At 53.7% G+C, this 19,065-nt stretch overlaps 3 protein-coding genes across 4 annotated transcripts in view; 2 read left to right on the forward strand and 1 right to left on the reverse strand.

The window, feature by feature from the left end:
* Nucleotides 1–8,643, forward strand: part of NEMF (nuclear export mediator factor) — a 39,363-nt gene extending 30,720 nt beyond the window's left edge. Inside the window, exon 29 of the mRNA XM_064659688.1 lies at nt 7,704–8,643. Coding sequence (XP_064515758.1) covers nt 7,704–7,835 — 132 coding nt within the window. The 3' untranslated portion in view covers nt 7,836–8,643. The remainder of the gene's footprint in view (nt 1–7,703) is intronic.
* LOC135416494 (uncharacterized) lies at nt 1,562–5,805 on the forward strand. The gene is made up of 8 exons (XM_064659695.1): nt 1,562–2,427; nt 2,670–2,734; nt 2,848–3,729; nt 3,984–4,163; nt 4,274–4,688; nt 4,816–4,918; nt 5,118–5,174; nt 5,475–5,805. The coding sequence occupies exons 1-5, from the start codon at nt 2,301–2,303 to the stop codon at nt 4,679–4,681; spliced, it is 1,662 nt and encodes a 553-aa protein (XP_064515765.1). The 5' UTR covers nt 1,562–2,300; the 3' UTR covers nt 4,682–4,688; nt 4,816–4,918; nt 5,118–5,174; nt 5,475–5,805.
* Nucleotides 8,644–9,106: 463 nt separating the features above from the next.
* On the reverse strand, nt 9,107–19,016 carry KLHDC2 (kelch domain containing 2). 2 transcript variants are annotated; one of them, XM_064659700.1, is made up of 14 exons: nt 18,903–19,016; nt 17,469–17,635; nt 16,671–16,750; nt 15,683–15,800; nt 14,514–14,629; nt 13,037–13,118; nt 12,865–12,948; nt 11,864–11,944; nt 11,729–11,787; nt 11,428–11,537; nt 10,909–10,981; nt 10,178–10,265; nt 9,761–9,813; nt 9,107–9,286 (listed from the first exon to the last, which is right to left on the reverse strand). In XM_064659700.1, the coding sequence occupies exons 2-14, from the start codon at nt 17,622–17,624 to the stop codon at nt 9,163–9,165; spliced, it is 1,224 nt and encodes a 407-aa protein (XP_064515770.1). In that variant the 5' UTR covers nt 17,625–17,635; nt 18,903–19,016; the 3' UTR covers nt 9,107–9,162. The 2 variants fall into 2 exon arrangements, with proteins under 2 accessions (XP_064515770.1, XP_064515769.1); XM_064659699.1 differs by lacking the exon at nt 18,903–19,016 and adding an exon at nt 18,748–18,868.
* Nucleotides 19,017–19,065: the final 49 nt, after the last annotated feature.

Consider the following 19,065-nt stretch of genomic DNA (forward strand, 5'->3'; position numbering starts at 1 on the left):
CCGATGCTTGGGGTGGTTTGGAGCTGGAGGGATCAGATCTTGATTGAAGTGTGCGGAGATTGGTGGGATGTTGCCTTAAGTGTTGTTGGTTTACTGGACTTTGACTGAGGTGTTGTGAGTTCCTAGGATCTGCTGAGTGAGGATTGTGGTGGAACATCTTTGTCCCGCTTTGTGGTGTCCTTTTGAACTTTGGCCAAGTGCCCTTATTTGCTCCCCTAAAGTGAAAAAGAAATTCCTCGGGAACAAGCCCGTGCCTTATTCTCTCGGTGTTATCTCGAGCTATTAAAGAACCCTGCATCAATATATGTAAGTAAAATTCTCAGCCACTCCCATGAGCCGGCAGCTCCAAGGGCTTGGAGTCTTACATGACTCCACCACTGCCCTGCCCAGCCTGTGCCAGGGCTGGACAACCCTTTCCCTGAACAATTCTCCCTAATATTAGCCAACCTGAACCTCCCCTGGTGTAACTTGAGGCTGTTTCCTCTCATCCTGCCCCTTGATCCCTGCGAGCAGAGCCCAACCCTGCTTTGGTTCCATCCTCCGGTCAGGGAGTTGCAGAGCCAGAAGGTCCCCCCTGAGCCTCCTTTTCTCCAGGCTGAGCCCCCACAGCTCCCTCAGAAAAGCCACTCCTCAGTAAAGCTCCCTGAAAACATCTCTCTTCCAGCCTTCTGCTCTGCAGATCCATGCGGATCCCTCCAGCCACTCCTTACCGTCCATCCAGCCTTTCCCAAGTGCATCCAGCTTGCTCCCACCAGCTGGTCGGGACAAAGAACCTGTCCCAACACCTCTACTGCCCACAAACCTCTGTTCTCCTGAGGAAATGAGAAATGGGCTCTTTGGGGACAAAGCCAGCATCCTTGGCATCCCACTGAAGCACACCTGGAGGGCACCGACCCTGCGGTGACAACCCCCTGGTGACACTGTCCCCCTGCAGCCACTTGGCTGCCTGGGAGGGACAGGATTGTCCGGAAAGTTCTCAACTCATTGCAAGCCCAAGCAGCCCCAAGTGCATCCCTGACAATTCCTCCCGTGTACTGCTGACAGCTGCTGCAATATTGCTCCTGTCAAGCAGCATTTAAGTCCCCTTTTCTCCCCAGCTCAGGTTCTCTGTTAGTTCTGGGCAATCCTATCACTGCCAAGCAAAGCCCTCCCTTCCTCTACTCCTAGAGATTGGATGAAATTCCTGACTGGGAAGGTGCTGAGAGGGGTGTGTGTGGCGTGTGGGTGTTGATGTTCCTTCTGAAATGCATTTTAGCTTCAGCCGTGATCATTCTGGGTAGTTTTATTTTCCCCTGGTTTTAAGAGTCCTGTTATTATCCCCTCCTAGTAAAGCGTTTGCAAACCAATCAATGCCCAGATTTTTTGTCTCTGTTCATGTTTGGAAGTTGACTCTCAATGGACCACGTGCAGGCAAATGAGCTGCAGGTTTGAGGTGGGAATCAAACTTCCAGATAGTTTTTGGTCCTCCCAATTCAGTGACATTGGGAAGTTTGTGACTTCTTTCAGCTCCTTGTGTTGAGGAATGGGAAGTCAGGCCTTCCTCAATGTAGCATTACTCAATGCCAGATTGTTCTGTGCCTTGCCAGCCCAGGTGTTTTTGTGCTGCAGGTCATGACTTCCATGAAGAAATTGTGCCAGGAAGGAACCACAGCTTCTGCCTTGGCACAGATGCCAAGCCTTGCCCCCAACGGCTGCAGCTGCTTTTGGGAATGGATTCCTTCCAAGCTGGGGCAGGTTGGCCGGGCTGGGGGAGGCCCCAGGGCCCATGGCAGTGTGTCACAGGGCCCTTTGTGACACGGTGGCCGTCGCCCAGGGGATGGGTCGGTGTCCTTTGTGACCCGTGGGGATAAAGGTGTTGGCGGCAACGCGGCCACGCCACCGTGCTCGGAGCGGGCGACTGGGCAGGACGGGACAGAGCGGTGCTGTGAGGAGCCTCCTCGCAGCCAACTCCTTTCTCGTCGACCAGGAGCGTTTTCGAGAGTTCTTTTTTGATCAACTTCCCTCGAGGCCACAGCACAGGAGTTGGGGACCCGGAGCGTTTCTGAGGTGACCCCACTCCCTGTGGGAGTGGCCCTCGAGGCCAGGCCACGGGCCTTGGTGACCCGGAGCTTTTCCGAGGAGTCACCAGTGGCTGTGGCAGCGGCCCTTGAGGCCATTTTTTGAGACTTTGCACCAGGGGCTTTTCCAAAACATCCCCAGCCCCTGTGGCAGGAGCCCCGCAGGCCATTGTGTCACACTTGGCCACCAGGGGTTTTTTCCAGGTTTCTCCCCCGCAGGTGCCCTCAACACCAGACTGTGCCATGGCGGGGGGATGCTTCGGCCTGTGCCGGCTGCTCCGGAGGAACAGGAAGAACAGGAGAGGCCCTGGAGCTGGCCCAGCACAGGAAGCAGAGGAGGAGGTGCAGCACTTGCAGCCACTGCAGCAGGGTGAGTGCTGGAGCTGGGCCACAGGGATGGTGGCTGCAGCCAGCTGGGCCCCTTGCCGTCCCCTCTGGACATGGCCAGGGAAAGGGAGGGGGAAAGGGGGGGCCAAGGCTGATCCCCCCGGCATCCGTGCTCCATCCCCTGGGCATCCCAGGGCCGGCCCTGCCTGTGGAGCACAGGGCTGGGCTGTGTTCTCTGGCCTCTCCCGCGGCCCCTCAGCTCTGACCGCGCTCGCTCTTTGCCAGATCCAGGCCGGGACCGCCCAGAAGAGCAGGACCGCGCCCGTGGCCGCTTGCGCAGGGCAGTTCAGGTACCTGCAGCCATCCCCCCTGGGCTGGGCCTGCTGTCCCTGCTCCACCCGGCACCTCTGTCAGAGCACTCCATGCCACTTCCCTCTCTTCCCTGTCCTTTCTTCTCCTGCAGAGGTTGCTGAAATTCATGGGACTTCGGCGCAGAACAGCCACGACCGCACCGCCCGAGCTCCCGGCACAGCCTGACACCAGCGCAGCCGAGCTCGAGGCGGAGCCAGATGTCAGCACTGCACCGAGTGACTGTGCAGCCAGTGGTGACATGGCACCAACTCATGTCACAGCAACCTTGGACACGGCAGCCATTGATGGCACAGAAACCACCGACATGGCAGCCGTTGATTGCGCAGCCACCTGTGACACGGCACCGGTTATTGGCACAGACACCGCTGAGGTGGCACAGCTCGAGGGCACAGCAACCACTGACACGGCAGCGCAGCCCACGGTGGAGCCTGATGTCAGCACTGCACCAAGTGACTGTGCAGCCAGCGGTGACATGGCACCCATGGATTGTGCTGCCAGCGGTGACGTGGCTCTGACTGATGGCACAGCAACCTCGGACATGGCAGCCAGTGATTGCGCAGCCACCTGTGTCATGGCACCTACTGATGGCACAGACACTGCTGAGATGGCACAGCTTGAAGGCAGAGCAACCAGTGACACGGCACCGGTTAATGGCATGGACATCTCTGACATGGCACCGATGGATGGCACAGCCACCTGTGACACCGCGCTGGCTGACACCGAGAGAAGCTCTGACACGGCACCAACTGATGTCGGGGCCAAGGCTGATGACACGATTGAGGGCATTGCAAGCACTGACTGCACATCCACGCCGGCACTGCCCTCTGCCTTCCAGGTCCTCGACTGTCTGGACGTGAACACCTCTCCCAACAGTGTCCTGCAGATCCTGGCAAGGCACCTGCAGAGCCAGTGCCCAGAGAGGTGGCGCCTGGCTCTGCGAGGGCTCCTGGTGCTCAGCGTGGATCCCTCAATGGTGAGAAGGGGGCAGGGGATGAAGCCACACGGGCAGCCTGGGGCTGGAGAGGGCGGTGACTTGGCCTTGGCTGGGCTTCGGGAGCTGTGGCAGCTGCTCACAGATCTCCTGCCTCCCTCTCCAGCTGCCCAGGCCCTGTGGGACAGGCCTTTGGCCTCTGGGCCCCGGGGCAGCAGCGTGGGTTTGCAGTGCCAGAGTGGGGTTGGTGGGGCAGCTGTTTAGGGCTTCCCAGCACAGCCTTCTGTTCCACACAGGCCAAAGGCATCTGCAGCCTGTCTGAGCCCCTCCTGGAGCTGCTGCGTGATGGAGATGGAGAGCTGGTCGCCATGACCCTCTCCGTGTTCCGGAATGTGCTCCGGGATGGAGACAACAGTGAGGAGTTCAGCTCCACTGCCCCGAGGCTGGTTGAGGCGCTGCGGCCAGTCTTTGACCACGTAAGGCTCTGTGCCCCCAGCCACAGGCACTGGGTGCTGCCAGGAAACTTGTGGAGTTTCAGGGCCTGGAGCTGGTAGTGCTGAGGTCTTTGTCTCTTCTTTGGCCCCAGGACAACAGCCACGTGCAGCTGCTGTCCATTCGCCTCTTCCGAGAGGTGATGGAGGTGCTGGCGGAAGAGGGAACAGAGCCCTGGGAGATGCAGGTGCGCCAGAGCCTGGTCCCACTGTTCTTCCGCTGGCACGACGAGAACCAGCGCGTGGCAGAGGTGAGCACTGCTGGGCTCTGGTGTCCCCGGGGCAGGGGCTGGGCTGCCTCCTGCCCTGGGGCCTCAAGGGCTCAGGCCTCCTGCTGCCCTTGGAGCAGGGACACAGGGGCTGTGCCCTGGGCTGCGGTGCCATGTCCCGCTCTCTGCTGCTCTGCAGGCTGCTTGGGAAGCACTGCTCTGGGCTGCAAGCTTCCTCAAGAGGAAGGACCTGGAGCAGCTGCTGGAGACAGAGCAGCCCTTCAGGTTCTGTGATTGCCTGGTAAGGATGAGTGCAAAGGCCCAGCCCCAGGCTGGAGAAGCCCCCAGCCCCCAATGCCCAGTGTGCGGGGCTGGCCCTGTGCCCCTGCCCACTGCTGCAAACACAGACCCTCCCCTGCTCTCTGCAGATGGAAAAAGACCTGATCCGAAGGGGCGAGCACCTGCAGCAGGCCCTGCCCTACCTGCAGAGCCCACAGGAGCCCCTGCGAGAGGCGGCCGTCAGGTTCATGGGTGAGCCCCAAGGCCGCGGTCCCTCCCCGCCCCGCTGCAGCTCGGCCCCAGCCCCGGCTGCTGCAGCGGCAGCAGGATGGGCCCAGGGATGTGCTGGGGAGCCCCGAGTGCCCTGGCGGCTGCTGCCGCCCTCTGCCAGCCCAGCCCCGGGGCCTCCCCATGCGGAGCCCCTGGGCCCTGACAGCCTCTGTGTTCCCAGGGCTCGCCGGCTGGCACATGAGGGAGTGGCAGCAAGACCTGTGGCCCATCCTCAAGGGTGAGTGAGGGCAGAGGGGCCTCCCTGGGGGCTGCCGGGGACCAGCACAGACCCTGGGCAGGGAGCTGCAATCCCTGCCCTGCCTGCACAGGGCTCTGCTCCCTGCACACCGTGGCCAGAGCACACACACATGGCAGGGGCAGGGTGCCCATTGGTGCTCAGCACTTTCCCGCTCATCCTCTTGGCCCCTGCTCCCTCCTGGCTGTGCCAAGAGCTGCCTGGCATGGCCCTGGCAGGAGGGGCTCCTGGGGTCCCTGCACAGCCACGCTCTGACCCCGGCTCCCTTCCTCTCTCTTCCAGGCCTTACAGCCATGAGCGAGGACGACTGCCCCTCCCTCTCCAACATGAGAGCTGCACTCGTGGCCACTTACAGCCGTGCCATGAGAACTCCACCTGCTCCGCTGAGACGACCGATGTCCCTGCAACAGCCCCCCACCACAGCCCAGGGACCACTTCTCAGCGCGGCTGCACCTGCAGCTGATGCTGGGCCCAACTGAGCCAGCCCGCAAGGCCAGGCAGCTCCTGGCCTCTGCAGCCCCATGGATGGCTCCCTCCTTCCATTCCCTTCTCCTGACCCCACTTCATCCTTCCCCTACTCCTGATGTTAATAAACCCTGGTTTTCTCCCCTTATCTGCGTCTTGGTGCAACTGAAAGGGCACAAACCCTCAGCCCTGCAGCTCACGGGCCCGCTCCTGCCTCTCTTTTGCCCCTTGAGCCGTGGGCACACACCCCCAGGGACACGGGCACTTCAGGCTGCAAAGGGGCCTGTCCTGAAGGGCCACTTGCACAGCATTGTGCACTTCAAGATCTTGCTGAAGGGTGTGCTGGGGTTCCCCAAGAAAGCTGCAGACTTGGGTCATCCCTGGAGAGGCAAGGGGCTTGCTTCTCATGGAAAGTGAGAAGTTCTCGGGGAGGGAGGCACAAATGTCTCCCTCTGGCTCTTGGTGGTCCTTTCCCTCCTTGTGTCCCGTTGCACTTTGGAGAGGGACAGGGCAAGGGGCACTCATCAGCCTGTGGGGCAAAGCCACGCTGGGGCAGCTCTCGAGACTGCAAGAACAGCTGGCACTGCCTGTGCCCTGAGAACAGAGGTCCTCTGCCAGCCTCTGACCCACTGACTTCCAAGAGACATGCTGGAATCAGGGATCAGGGTGCCTACAGGGGTGGCTGTGGGAACATCTTGCAGCACAAGGATCCTTCTCTGAGGAACATCATTAACACTGGGAAAGGCCTTGGATACCATCGATTCCAACCATTCCCCCAGCACTGCCAAGCCCACCATTTAGCTATGCTCCCATATACCACATCCACACGTTTCTTGAACACTTCCAGGGATGATGAGTCCACCACTTCCCTGACACAATCACCACCTGCTGGAATCACCACCTGCTGCATTTCCACCACTTCCCCGGTGGAATCAGCATCACCCACTGCTGCTGCCCCACTGCCCCATTTACTCTGTCCTTGGGGACCAGCCCCTCAAAGTCCCTGGAAGGCAGCTGGCACTGGACACACATCACGGAGCCACCCCTGAGACAGCTCAAGGGATGTCACCTACCTGGTGTCCTGAGCATCCAGGTGACACGCTCATCCCTCCACCACGGCTGCCAGGAAAGCGCCCCGGGTCGAGCTCTCCCTGTGGTCGGTGGCTTGGCTGCAGGGCTGGAAAACCTGGGGATGCCAAACCCATCGCTGGTGGGTCTGTGCCAGCCCGGCGCTGGGATCCCTGAGCCGGGGATACCTCCTGGTATCCGGGGTGTCCGCCCTGAACCGGGACCTCTGAGCAGCGGGGTCCCTGCTGGGATCCCGGAGCTCTCCCTGCACCCGCAGGGATGGAACGGGGATGGGCACCCCCAGAGTACCTGCCTTTCCCATTCACCAAAGCTGGGATTTTCAAGAACTGGAAAGCTGAAAGTGTTACAACCCAGTTGTCCATAGTTGGTGTGTCCATGGTTGAGCTGCTCCACATATGTTGATGCTCCATTCCCATCTGCCCACAGATCCCTGCAGAAAAGCCTCCCCAGAGAGGAGTGCTCTCCTGGCACTGTGAGGGAGCTGAGCCGCTCCTCGTGGGTTTTGGGAACTCTGGAGAGCTCTGTGCCAAATGGCACAGCTCAGGGAGCCCGTTGGTTTCCCAAAGCCCTGCAGCAATCCCTGTGCACGTCCTGTTCCCTGCACAGCCACAACTGGGGCTCGGAGGAGTCCCAGGATCCAGGGCAGTCAACACCTCCTACTCAGCTGAGCTGTACCTGAGCTCCCAGCTCTGCTGTGGGGACTTGGTATCTCTGGGCCTCATCTCTCCCTCCCAGCCTGGCGTGTGCCAGGCAAACCGGAGGGTGGGAAGAAACACTCCACCCCCCACCCACATCAAAATGGTCTTACCTTTGCTTTGCAACGAGTCCAGCTCTCCTGGCAGGGAGAATGTGGCTTTCTGGGTACTGCTGATAAAGCATTGATTGTCCCCGGGGGCAGGGGAGGAAGGAGCAGCTGTGTGCTCCCTCCAGCTCTGACTGTCCTTTGTTTGTGTGCAGGAGGAGCAGGACCAGGATCAGCCAGGAGTGGAGGTAAGTGTTTGTCTGCAGCTCCATAAGTGTGGAGGCCAGGGCTGTATTCCCATGGGAGCCCTCCAGGAGCCCCCCCTGGGCTGTTTGAACCCAGCTTAATTGTATTTTTTAAAAGTAACCTCCTTTTCTTCCTGCCCTGCTCATCTCCACAGCCTCCATTAAACCGGAGCTGGCTCCATGGATGTTTGTCCCTTGTTTTTGCCTCTGGAGGTGCTGGCACCCCCAGGAGAGGTGGCTCTGGGCTGGAGGATGACACAGTGTGCAGGGCAGGTGGTTCTTTAGTTTAGAAGTTTCTTTACCTCTAAAATTGCTTCCAACTTTTCTGTAATGACAGGCTGTGGGTGTTGCCCAAGGCTGGGAATAAGTGAATTCCTTTAAATTCTTTCATGAAGGAGGATAACAGTGTCTGTCTGGGGGGGAGCTGATGGTGACCTTGTAAAGATGTAACAACATTTGGGGGTCCCAAAACTAAGATCCATCCAATGATTATTTGACCCCATCCTCTTCTCCCACCCCCCAGCCCAGTTGAGCAGAACTGTTACCTTGTGGAGGGGAGGAGGAGCAGGGGCTGGGAGTCAGAATAAACCCGTGGGATCTACCAGGAATTACAGCACAGGAATTGTTCTAGAAGTCCAAGTTTTTAATTGTTTTTTTTGAAGACAGCTTAAAACATGATTCTCCCGCTTCTCCACAGCAGCATGGCCTGTTCCTCTCCCCCATGTCCCCTTGGAGCTGGGGCAGCCAAGGCAGCCCTGCCCTTCTCCGTGTCCCTCCACCCTTGGGGCTGCTCCAGGGGAGTTCCACAGGTACAGACACGGCTGGGAACAGGCTCAAGTACTTTCAGTTACACTCTCAGGGCAGAATATCTGCTACCTAAGGTTCACAATTGAAGTTCCACAACATAAAAGAGTTCCAAAAAACCAAACTACAGCCAAGCAGAGAAGGAGTGGTGCTTTGACATCTCGAGGTTTACGACAGTTTATCGACTGACAACGGACAATTTCCCAATCCTGCTTCTCTGACCTTAAGCATTTGTGGCAAATGTTAAGCTGTGGATTACAACAGGACCTGCAGCCTGGCCTAAAGCAACACTCCATGGTCGTGGCATGCTCAGCATTCCTTGTGCAGCCTCCAGAGTCCCCAGTTCCTGGACTGAGGACTCTCCAACACGTGTCTCCACGGGCTCGGGGCGGCCTCACACCCACCTCAAGGTGCACAACCCCAGAACTAGTTTCAGCTTAGGCTCAGGCTACATCTCCACTTGCATTAAATACATTTATTGCAAACATCTTGACACAAAAATAGGTTCTCTCTAGGCCATTCACATGCAACGTAAAGGCGAGAAGCGACTACCTAGTACGACACAGAGGTTTAACCTACACACCTTTAATGTTCAGATCGTTTCCCCCCGGGGCTGCCCCGGGGCTCAGGAGCCAGAGGTGTTGTTGCTTCCGAAGCGCTGGTTGACACTGTGCAGCAAGTGCTTGGGGAGGCAATTCCAGGAACTGGCCAGCATCTCCTTGAAGCAAATCACTGCTTCGAGGCACAGCCTGGGAGAGGGGAGACATGGATGCTGTCAGCAGGGGTAAGGCTGCAAGGGAAGCTCCTTCCTTGGAGATGGTTCTCATCAGCAGTGCCAAACACGTGCTGAGAGGAATCCTGCTCCATCCTCACAACTGGCTGCTGCTCTGCCAGCATTCCTTAGAGGAAGAAGTGTTTTCTAATATTTTAGGAACATAAACAGGTCTGGTGGTAACCCTACACCACTTATCCTAAAACCACAGAATGGTTTGGGTTGGGAGGGACCTTAAAGCTCATCCAGTTCCACCTCCTGCCACGGGTAGGGACACCTCCCACTAGCCCAGGTTGCTCCCACCTGGCCTTGGGACACTTCCAGGGATGGGACAGCCACAGCTTCTCTGGGCAACCTGTGCCAGGGCCTCACCCTGCTCACAGTAAGGAATTTCTTCCTGATATCTAAGCTGGGGACACGAGAGTTTAATGTTGAAGTCTTGCTTTCTTACCTTACAAGAGATCTTGGTTGTAGGGAGAACACAAGAATTTCGTTACTGTGAGCCTGGGGGTGGGGAGAGAGAGAGAGAAGAAAATGGGTTATATGAGTTCACACTGTTACAGCAGGAGCCCAGGCTCACCCATCCAGATCATGGAATCACAGAATGGTTTGGGTTGGAAGGGATCTTAAAGCCCATCTCCTTCCAACCCCCTGCCATGGGCAGGGACACTTCCACTAGAGGAAGCCTTCAGGTTTCCAAGCCTTCAGGCATCTGCACTGAGGGGCTTGGGACACAAGCAAACCATGTCCTCCTCAGGCTTTGTTTATGCACCTCTGTGGTCCCCACAAGATCCCAGTGCCAACTACAACCAACTCAACTGGCTGGAGTGAGCCGGCACCGGGAAGGGAACGCTCCAAGTCAACTTACAGCTTTGGAGTGGGCGAGCAGGTTGTTGGCACAGCCCCCAAACACAATCACCTCTCCCTCCTCGCTGGCACAGGCCGTGTGCCACAGCCTACAAACAGAAGGTAGCACATTAACCCAAAAAACCCAGCTCAGCCTTCTCACTGCCCCTGGAAAATCCCTCCTCATCCCCGGGAGCACTGAAAGCCAGGCCAGGAAACATCGCTGCTTTAACTCATTCACCTGGATCAGAGCACTTCCCAAACAAGATGGATCCCAGGAACTCCAAGATGTGTTTTCCATGCCACACATGTGCACCACAGAGGTTTTTGATGCTTTAAACTGCAGGTCATCAACTCTTATTTACTCAGCAGGAAGCCAAAACCATCCTGGGTGTGCATGGGCTGAGCCACTGGCTCGGTGACATCGGCCTGTGCCCGGTTTGCTGGGACAGCAGGGACACACTGGGTCCAGTTAGCTCTGCTGCTGGCAGTCACAGGCCTCTGCAGCCAAATCAAACCCTAAATCCCGAGATCAAACCCCAAATTCCATGTTTCCTGCCATTTCACAGACACCTCCAGCACCCGCCCTGTGTGGTGCTCACCTGGAATTCTGGGAGCACAACACACCTGCACCTCTGGGACACATGGAAAACAAGAGCTGTGAAGAGGAACGTGTGTCCTGTCTCTCACAGCCACCACTAAGTGCTTCCACACTCCTTTTATAACAAGTTTCCAGGAAATTGCCTGCCATACCTTGGTTTCTCGGAATAGTTATGCTCAAACTGTATCCACTCGTTCTTGCTGATACAATAAATCCAAGCATCGCCTGCAAACAAGCAAAAGTCCCAAATATAAACAGGATTCCACTGGTTCTGTCACATTTCCTGCAATAAACACGTACTCCAGTGGAGCACAGCCCATTTCTGTTCCTAAACAAATCAAGTATTTTAGGAAAAACCTTATAAAACATTGGCTCCTGTTTGACAACAGGTGTTTAATGTAACAGGTTTATGGGAGTGAAGATGGAGAACTGTAAAGCTCTTACTAACTGCAATTTGCATTAGATACACTTGTAGAGCAGATGATTTGCTATAAATAATAGTGTCTCCAAACACTCCACATCCTGCTCTGTGGAATTAGCTGTTGGCCGTGAGGAGCTGGATCACAAGTGCACAGGAGGAATTTAGAAGGAATTCAAGCAATAATTCAAGCTTCTGTGCACAGCTGTTCAAGAGCACAAAGACAACACCGAATCCCTTTGGAATGACTTACTCAGTGGCTGCTTGTCTGTGGTGAATCCTCCAAAGAGGAAGAGGTGATCCGAGGAAATCGGTGTTAAGGAATGCCACGACCGGCCGACTGGGCAGATGCCTTGTGTGAGTCTGGATTGCAATGAAAACACCCCAAATTACACAGGAGGGACAATAAAATCCCACTGCTCTTTTCTGCTCTGGTTATTTTTCAGAGATCTGCAGGATTCAGCTTCGCCCTGTGCATCTGTTTAATTAAACCAACAAGTTTGATTTCTTTAGACACAGCAAAGAATTTTAGCGGATCAAGTTTTAGTACCCACATTTCGTTCCACTCCCAAGTGTCCAGGTCCAGGTAGTAAAAGTCGTTCATCCTGGACTCCTACAACAAAGCAGATGGTGGTTCAGATACCCAGTTTAGGTTTGAGCATCCCAGGGTTAAACTGGGCTGGGCTTACCCTGTATCTGCCTCCGAACACGTAACCCCTGTTCCCAACCGTGGCACAGGCGTGAGCGGCTCGAGGGGACGGGGTTTTACCCTGGGAAAGGAAACAGTGACACCACAAACCAAAGAGAAAAAAGGCTCAAAGAAACTCAGATTAAAGGCCAACAAGGAACAGAGTGAAAAAAAAAACCCAGCCAGTAAGTCATTCTGTGTGCAGACTTGCTTTTTGATAGATGGAGGATCAGCAAACTCATTAAAAATGGGATTTATTTTTTTCCCTCTTGAAGTGTATAAATTTTGCTTTTAGCCACAAAAGACAGACTGTAAATGAGACAGTGGCATAATAAATCATTACATGCATAAATCATTAAGTGTCCAAGGCCAATGTGGATGGGGCTTGGAGCCACCTGGTCTAGTGGAAAGTGTCCTGGCCCATGGCAGGGGGTTGGAACTGGATGGGCCTTAAGGTTCCTTCCAGCCCAAACCATTCTTAGATTCTATGGTTCTATTAGATGTTATTTTCCTTGAGTTTCTGAAATCCTTGAGGCCTGTGTGCAGTAAGACAAAGCAATTCTTTGGCAATCTGGGGTTACTTGTCTCAAACTTCGTTTCCTCCAGCTCCGTGGCAATAGCACCCCCCTTTTCCCTGTTCCTGAATACTTCAGGGACACTTCAAATGTGTGCATTTGCAACTGGGAGTGTTTAATTCTATCTTGGCCACACTTCAGCACCCAAGTGACACATCCCAAAGGCTCACATTGCAGGGAGGGTGACAGCAAACCACACATTTCATTCTCTGGAACTCCCCGTGAGCACAAGGCCACTGGAGTGTGAAAGGAAGCAAGTCACAGGGAAAAGAAAAAAGAAAGATGATGACAGATCAAAATAAAAGGCAAATTTTCTGGTTTTGGAGAGTGGATCTGTGTAGATGAATGGTTTAAATGGCTCCAAGAGCACTATAGTGTAACATTACTGAGCTGTAACTTAATTAATTGACACAAGACCAATAATTACCGTAGTTATGGGTTGGCTCCAAGTGAAAGTTTCAAGGTCCAGAACATGCACGTGGTCATTCCACCCTCTAGGAAGACCTGAATTCTTTGAGAATCATAAATAAGCAACAAGTTTTAATAAGCACTGATTAAATACTGAAGTTGAAATAGAAATGACTTCCGGGGTTACTTACCCAAAAAGAGGTCTCATCGAATTCAAAGGTTCCCCGTTGTTTCCCTTCAGGAAAATAGCCATAACCTCCAAAAAATATCAGCCTGAAAGGAAACATGGACCAAGATCTGTGAGAAATCCTGTCACAGCTGTTGGTGTAAATTAAAGTTCTGTAAAGGCTGTGCTCAAACTGGAAAATCAGAGAAGCTCCTTTGGCTTCGCTACTTTCAGTGCATCCACAGTGCAAGTTTTCCAGGTGTGGGGCCCCACTTCTTTCCTAATCGATCCTACCACCCACACTAAATCCCTCTGGAGCTGCTTCTCAGGCCTCAGGCTTCCAAGCTTTGCTCCAATTCCAAATATATGAAGCCACCAGGGTGTGCTGCCTGGTCTCTGCACTTCAGCCTTCGCCACCAGGGCTCCTACAAGGCTCTCCTGGGGTTTAAATGGGATTTACCTTCAACTTTTATCTTTGGGTTTTAGCCTCTGTAAGAAACCAATGGCATGGCCTTGCCAGGAATTCCTACTGGATAATGGAGTGATGGCAAACAATCTGCACCACCTATAATTAAACACCCACAACTCAGATTTACATCTGAACTGATCACATCAGGTATGGTAATGATGAGCTCCCTCTCCACACCAAGAACCTGAAAACCAGCACCATGGGCAATTTCATGGAATCACAGGATAGCCTGAGCTGGAAGGGACACACAGGGATTCTTCTATCTTTCCTGGGTCTCTGCAGCAAATTCCATAGTAATTATCCTAACTGTGAGCTCTCTCTCTCCATGGAATGGGAAAAGCAGCACAAGCTGCTCTAAAGTTTACTCCAGAATCACCACAAAAATCACAAAATGGTTTGGGTTGGAAGGGACCTTACAGTTCACTCAGTCCCACCCCCTGCCATGGGCAGGGACACCTCCCACTAGCCCAGGTTGCTCCAAGCCCCATCCAACCTGGCCTTGGACACTTCCAGGGATGGGGCAGCCACAGCTTCTCTGGGCAACCTGTGCCAGGGCTTCACCACCCTCACAGTGGAGAATTTCTTCCCAATATCCCATCTGTCCCTGCCCTCTGGCAGTGGGAAGCCATTGGCCCTTGTGCTGTCCCTCCATCCCTTGTCCCCAGTCCCTCTCCAGCTCTCCTGGAGCCCCTTTAGGCCCTGGAAGGGGCTCTCAGGTCTCCCTGGAGCCTTCTCTTCTCCAGGTAAACACCCCAAAAAGCATCACAGGGGTGCAAGTCAGCAACACTTTTGCCTTCAACATCTGGTCTCCCTCATCTTTCCCAAGGTTTGCAATGCCAAGAGGCCTTCTGGCATCTCTGGGACACGCTCCCAACTCGGTACAAACACCACCAGCAGTTCATCCAACACATCCCTTTTTCTGGGCAACCTCAAGTCCTCCTTGAGTTTGAACAAGCAGCTCTTGTTCAAACAAAAAAGCAGAGCAAAGACATGACCTGGAGGGATGAAAAGGGAGTCCCCGTGGGGCCCTTACTTGTTCCTGTAGACCCACACCCCGAGCTTGTCCTTGGACGAGGGGGGCACCCCCTCACACTCCACTCGCACCCACTGCAGCACCTTGTCCGTGGATCTGGAATTCAACATGTAGAACTGGAAGAAATAAAAAGATTTGTTTAATCTTTTCACTTTTTTTCAATCTGAATTTGTTCAAAGCTTCAGTCTGACCGGTGTTAAGACAGTAACTTTTAATTGATGTGCATTGGCAAAGGAAGAGAAATAATGAAAAGTCCTTTTCTTGGTTGAAAACTGGAGCGCTGAAAACATTTGCAACAAAATATGGATTCACAAATCCTTTATCCTTTGCAGACTCAAACACTTTTTCCACAAGTAACAGGTTATGAACATTGAGTTTTACCATCCAAAAGCTGATGTGGGCTACACTGAAGGTGTGCACAGAATAACAATTGTCTCATAATTCAAAAAATGGTTAAAAAAATCGAAAAAAGTGGGGTTTGTTATAGAACTGTCCCTTCTCTGCACATTGCATCCTTTCACAGGGAGAGAAATAGCTGCTACACATGTATAAAAATGTTGCATTCTTTTACAGGGAGAGAAATAGCTGCTACACATGTATAAAAGAACTGAAATGTAAGAATGCCAGAGCAGGAAGGAAGTCACACTTTATACAGGTAGTTTGTTTCAAACTGCCTGCAAAAATTGCATCAAGCTCCTTCCAGTTTATAGTTATACATTTAAATATATAAGTCTATATTTAAATATATAAGTCTATATTTGAATATATAAACTATATATTTATACAGGCCTAAGTTATTTAATTTAAACCACACTGCCACAACATCAGAAAATATTATTAATTAATTGTAGTTGGCAGGGTGGGGAATCGGTCACAGGTTGGACTCGATGATCTTGGAGTCTTTTCCAACCTTAATGATTCTGGGATTATCAGAGATTCCAGAGAAGAGAAACATTTAAACCACCACAGAGCAGTTCCAGATCCCCTCCTGATATTATTTCAGGCAACTCTGGCAATTCCCATCTTTCCAAAGCAGCAAACTCAGAGGCACGGGGTGAGTTTATGGGGTGAATTGCACAAGAACAGAACAAATGCCAGGTCAGGGTGTTCCTGTAAAGCTTCCAGGGCACAATCCTCCTGGGAAATGATGGAATAAAGGGATTGCTGACCTTGTTTGTGTTGCCCCGTGCGTGGTGCCCTCCAAAGAGATACACCACTCTGTCCACACACACAGCACAGCTCCCAGACATGGAGGGGGGAACATCTCCCTCTGTTTTGCTCTTCTTCCTAAAAGGAGGGTGTAAAATATTTCACCTTATCAGAACAGACATGAATGGTTTTATCTGGAAGCAGAATTTTATAACAGTGCCAGTGTGGTTTGAGTTCCAACTGTGGACACTCAGTCATGAATTCTTTGCACCTCTGCAGGTGAAACCATTTAAAAAATTAAGCTGGGAGGATGGAGGGGGTGGGGAAAATGTAATTTAATTAATACATGGGGTTTTTTTGGGGGGAGTGGGAATCCTGTCTGCCCAGGTCAGGAGTTTGAAATGTTCCAAATCCTCAGGCAAAGAGGAAGCACCTGTCTAAACTGCAGGTTTCTGTTTTGCTACTGGATTTTTCTTGTTTGTAAACATCACAATCACAAAGAGGAGCTTCCAGCCCGTGTTCAAGGCTGTCCCTAACCTCAGGGAGGGCTGGAAGCACGGCTGAAATCCCCCTTTCTGCAAAGCACGGAGGAGTTTCTCTGGCTGCATCAATGTTTAAAAACAACTCCTTGAGAGAACGACAAATCAGAAAACTCAACAGGGGTTCCCTGAGTACCACTGCCATCAAAAGTGGTACAAATACAACTCCCACGTTCTGTGTCCTATCCCAGGCATCCCAAAACACTTCACAATGGTGATCACACACTCCTGTCCAGGCTGTCTGTCCAAGCTGCCTGTCCTACTTCACTTTGGGAAAACATATTTGATGTTTTTACAGAAAAAACCCACCCAAATCTGAAATATTCTACACATTTTTGCAACAGTTTGATAGGTGAGAACGAAGAGTTCAGGGAATTCTTTCCCTGCTCAGCCCCTCAGAATGGTTTCTATACCAATTTAAGGATTTGTCTGATTTTTTTTCCCAAATTAAGTTAATTATTTACTGTACCATCTTCCAGTTTCCATGTTGTAGATCCATATCTCATCCCTAGGCAGGTAGAAGTCATAAAATCCCCGAACCTGGGCATTCTGCAGAACAGAACAGAGGAGAAAAAGCAATGTTAGAAGGATGTTTGACACATGGAATTACAGACTCCTGGGAATGTTCACACCCCCTCAGAGATCTAATCACAGGACAGAACACAGCAGGAGCAGTGCCTGTTGCACTCCTGTGCCTCCCACCCGCACAGAGAGCAGGAATCAGCCTAATTTAGTGTCTGCTGAGACCACACGAGCTCCCAGGTGGGTAAATGGAAGTTAAACCTCTGTTTTACAGCCCAAGCCAGGGAGCAGAAACGAGCCAAAATTTCCTTCTTAATTCCCCCACCCCCTGCACGACACCAATTTATGACTGAGCTCACTGACAATTCACCTTGCTGTCAGAACTGCAAAATCATTTTGTGCTGCAGCACACGCACTCCCCCCCCATAGCGTGACACCGACCAACCTGGGATCTCTCACACCCAAAATGCAGCTGTGCTGACAACGCTGGAACACAATCACCCCTCCCACGGTGCACAATTCCAATCAGACAATATCCCCTACACGAGCTGCCAAACAACACCCCGCCCCTCCTCCCCCCCCAAAAAAGTCATCTACGTGCCAAGGTTTGACACTCGTGATTTATTTCAAGCCTTGCAAAACACCTCAGGGCCGTGTTCCAATTTGTCAGCTCGGAGGGATGACTTCCCAGAGTCGCTCCCAGAGCAGTGGGACGGCAGGAGGGTTATTCCAGGAGGAGCTGTACCTTGTATCCTCCCCAGACGTACATGCAGCGCCCGTCGGTGACGGCCACGTGCCCGCTGCGCTCGGCGGGGCTGTCGTTCTCCAGCTGCTCGAAGCCGTCCTCGGACGGAGCCGGGAGCTCCTCGTCCGCCTGCAGCTCCTCGTTCTCATCCGCCATCTCGGGATGTGCTACGGGCACACAGAACCGCGGGATTATGGAATATCCTGGGAGGGAACCCACACGGAATCGTCCGGCTCTTAAAGTGAACGGCCCGGCTCCAGCTGCCGGGTTTGAGCCGAGGTCTGTGTTATCTTAAAAGGAAATTAAAACCTTACCCATGAAAATCTTGCAAAAGCAAGAATTAAAAATTTCTAAAAAAATTAAAATCTTACCTATAAATACGTTAATTGATTTGCCCAGGGAAGCTGCGGCTGCCCCCGGATCCCTGGGAGTGTCCAAGGCCAGGTTGGACTGGGCTTGGAGCAACCTGGGATAGTGGAAGGTGTCCCTGCCCATGGCAGGGGGTGGGACTGGCTGAGCTCTAAAGTCCCTTCCAACCCAAACTGTTCTGGGATGTCAAAAATCGAATAAATTTGAGAGCTTTGCCTCCAATACGGTTTTCACAAAAGTGGAAACTCACGGACCTCTTCCAACAAAGCCCCTTTGGGCCCAAAGTCCCAAGTCGTGTCTCCCCCATGCAAACCTTCCCATAGCTGTTCAGCACAGGACGTGCCACCTATCCCACATAAAAGTCCACAAAACCAACCCCCCTGCCCCCAGTCCCGCCAGCAGGCAGAATTCCCAGACCCCAGTGTCCCTGGAAGACACTGATCCAGAGCTCAGGGGAGCCGGACAGCCCGAGTTTGTGCAACCAAAGCCAGGGAAAAGGTCCTGCAGTGGCACCACCCCACCCTGCACTGCCGGGTTTGACACTCCAGGTCAGATATCCCGGGTTTGATATTCCCCTACGCCGCTCCTGAGGGACTCCTGTTTAATTTTAATTGCTCCTGTGATTAACCCACCACCTTCGGGGGGGTTATCTCCTAGCTTTAATTACGCTTCACATCAGAAAGCCTTGCCCCGCAGCTCCGTGAAACCCGCCTGCTTCGGGCTAGCGGGGTTTTCAGTGATAATATATATAACATACAGATATACGAGGTGTATTGTTGATGTTACCCCTCAGACACGCTGGGCCAACGTCCCCTTCAGCCATTTCCGAGCCCCCCTCGGGTCGCTGCAGCCCCACACCCCGGCGGGATGGCGGGGTGTCCTGCCGACACCTCCCCCTGTCGCGACATACCTCAGACCGGGACGGGCCAGGCGGGGGCTCCTCCCGACACGTCCCGCTGTCGCGACATGCCCGGCACCGGCCCCAGCGCCGCCCGCCGCCGTTACCGGCCCGGCCCGAGCCCGCCCCGCGCCCCGGCTCCCTCAGCGCCCTCGGCCCGCTCCTACCGCGGTGTCGGGGCTCCCCCTGAGCCCCCCGGCCCCACCGACGCTCCGGGGCTGCCCCTCCGCCGGCCCCTCCTCCCTCAGCGGCCGCCCCGCAACATCCGCCGGGCGGGACGGACCTTCCGGCGGCGCCGCGCAGGCGCCGGGACCCCGAAAATCACCCTGG

This window comes from Pseudopipra pipra, chromosome 6, assembly GCF_036250125.1.
Source record: "Pseudopipra pipra isolate bDixPip1 chromosome 6, bDixPip1.hap1, whole genome shotgun sequence".
Lineage (NCBI taxonomy): Eukaryota > Metazoa > Chordata > Aves > Passeriformes > Pipridae > Pseudopipra > Pseudopipra pipra.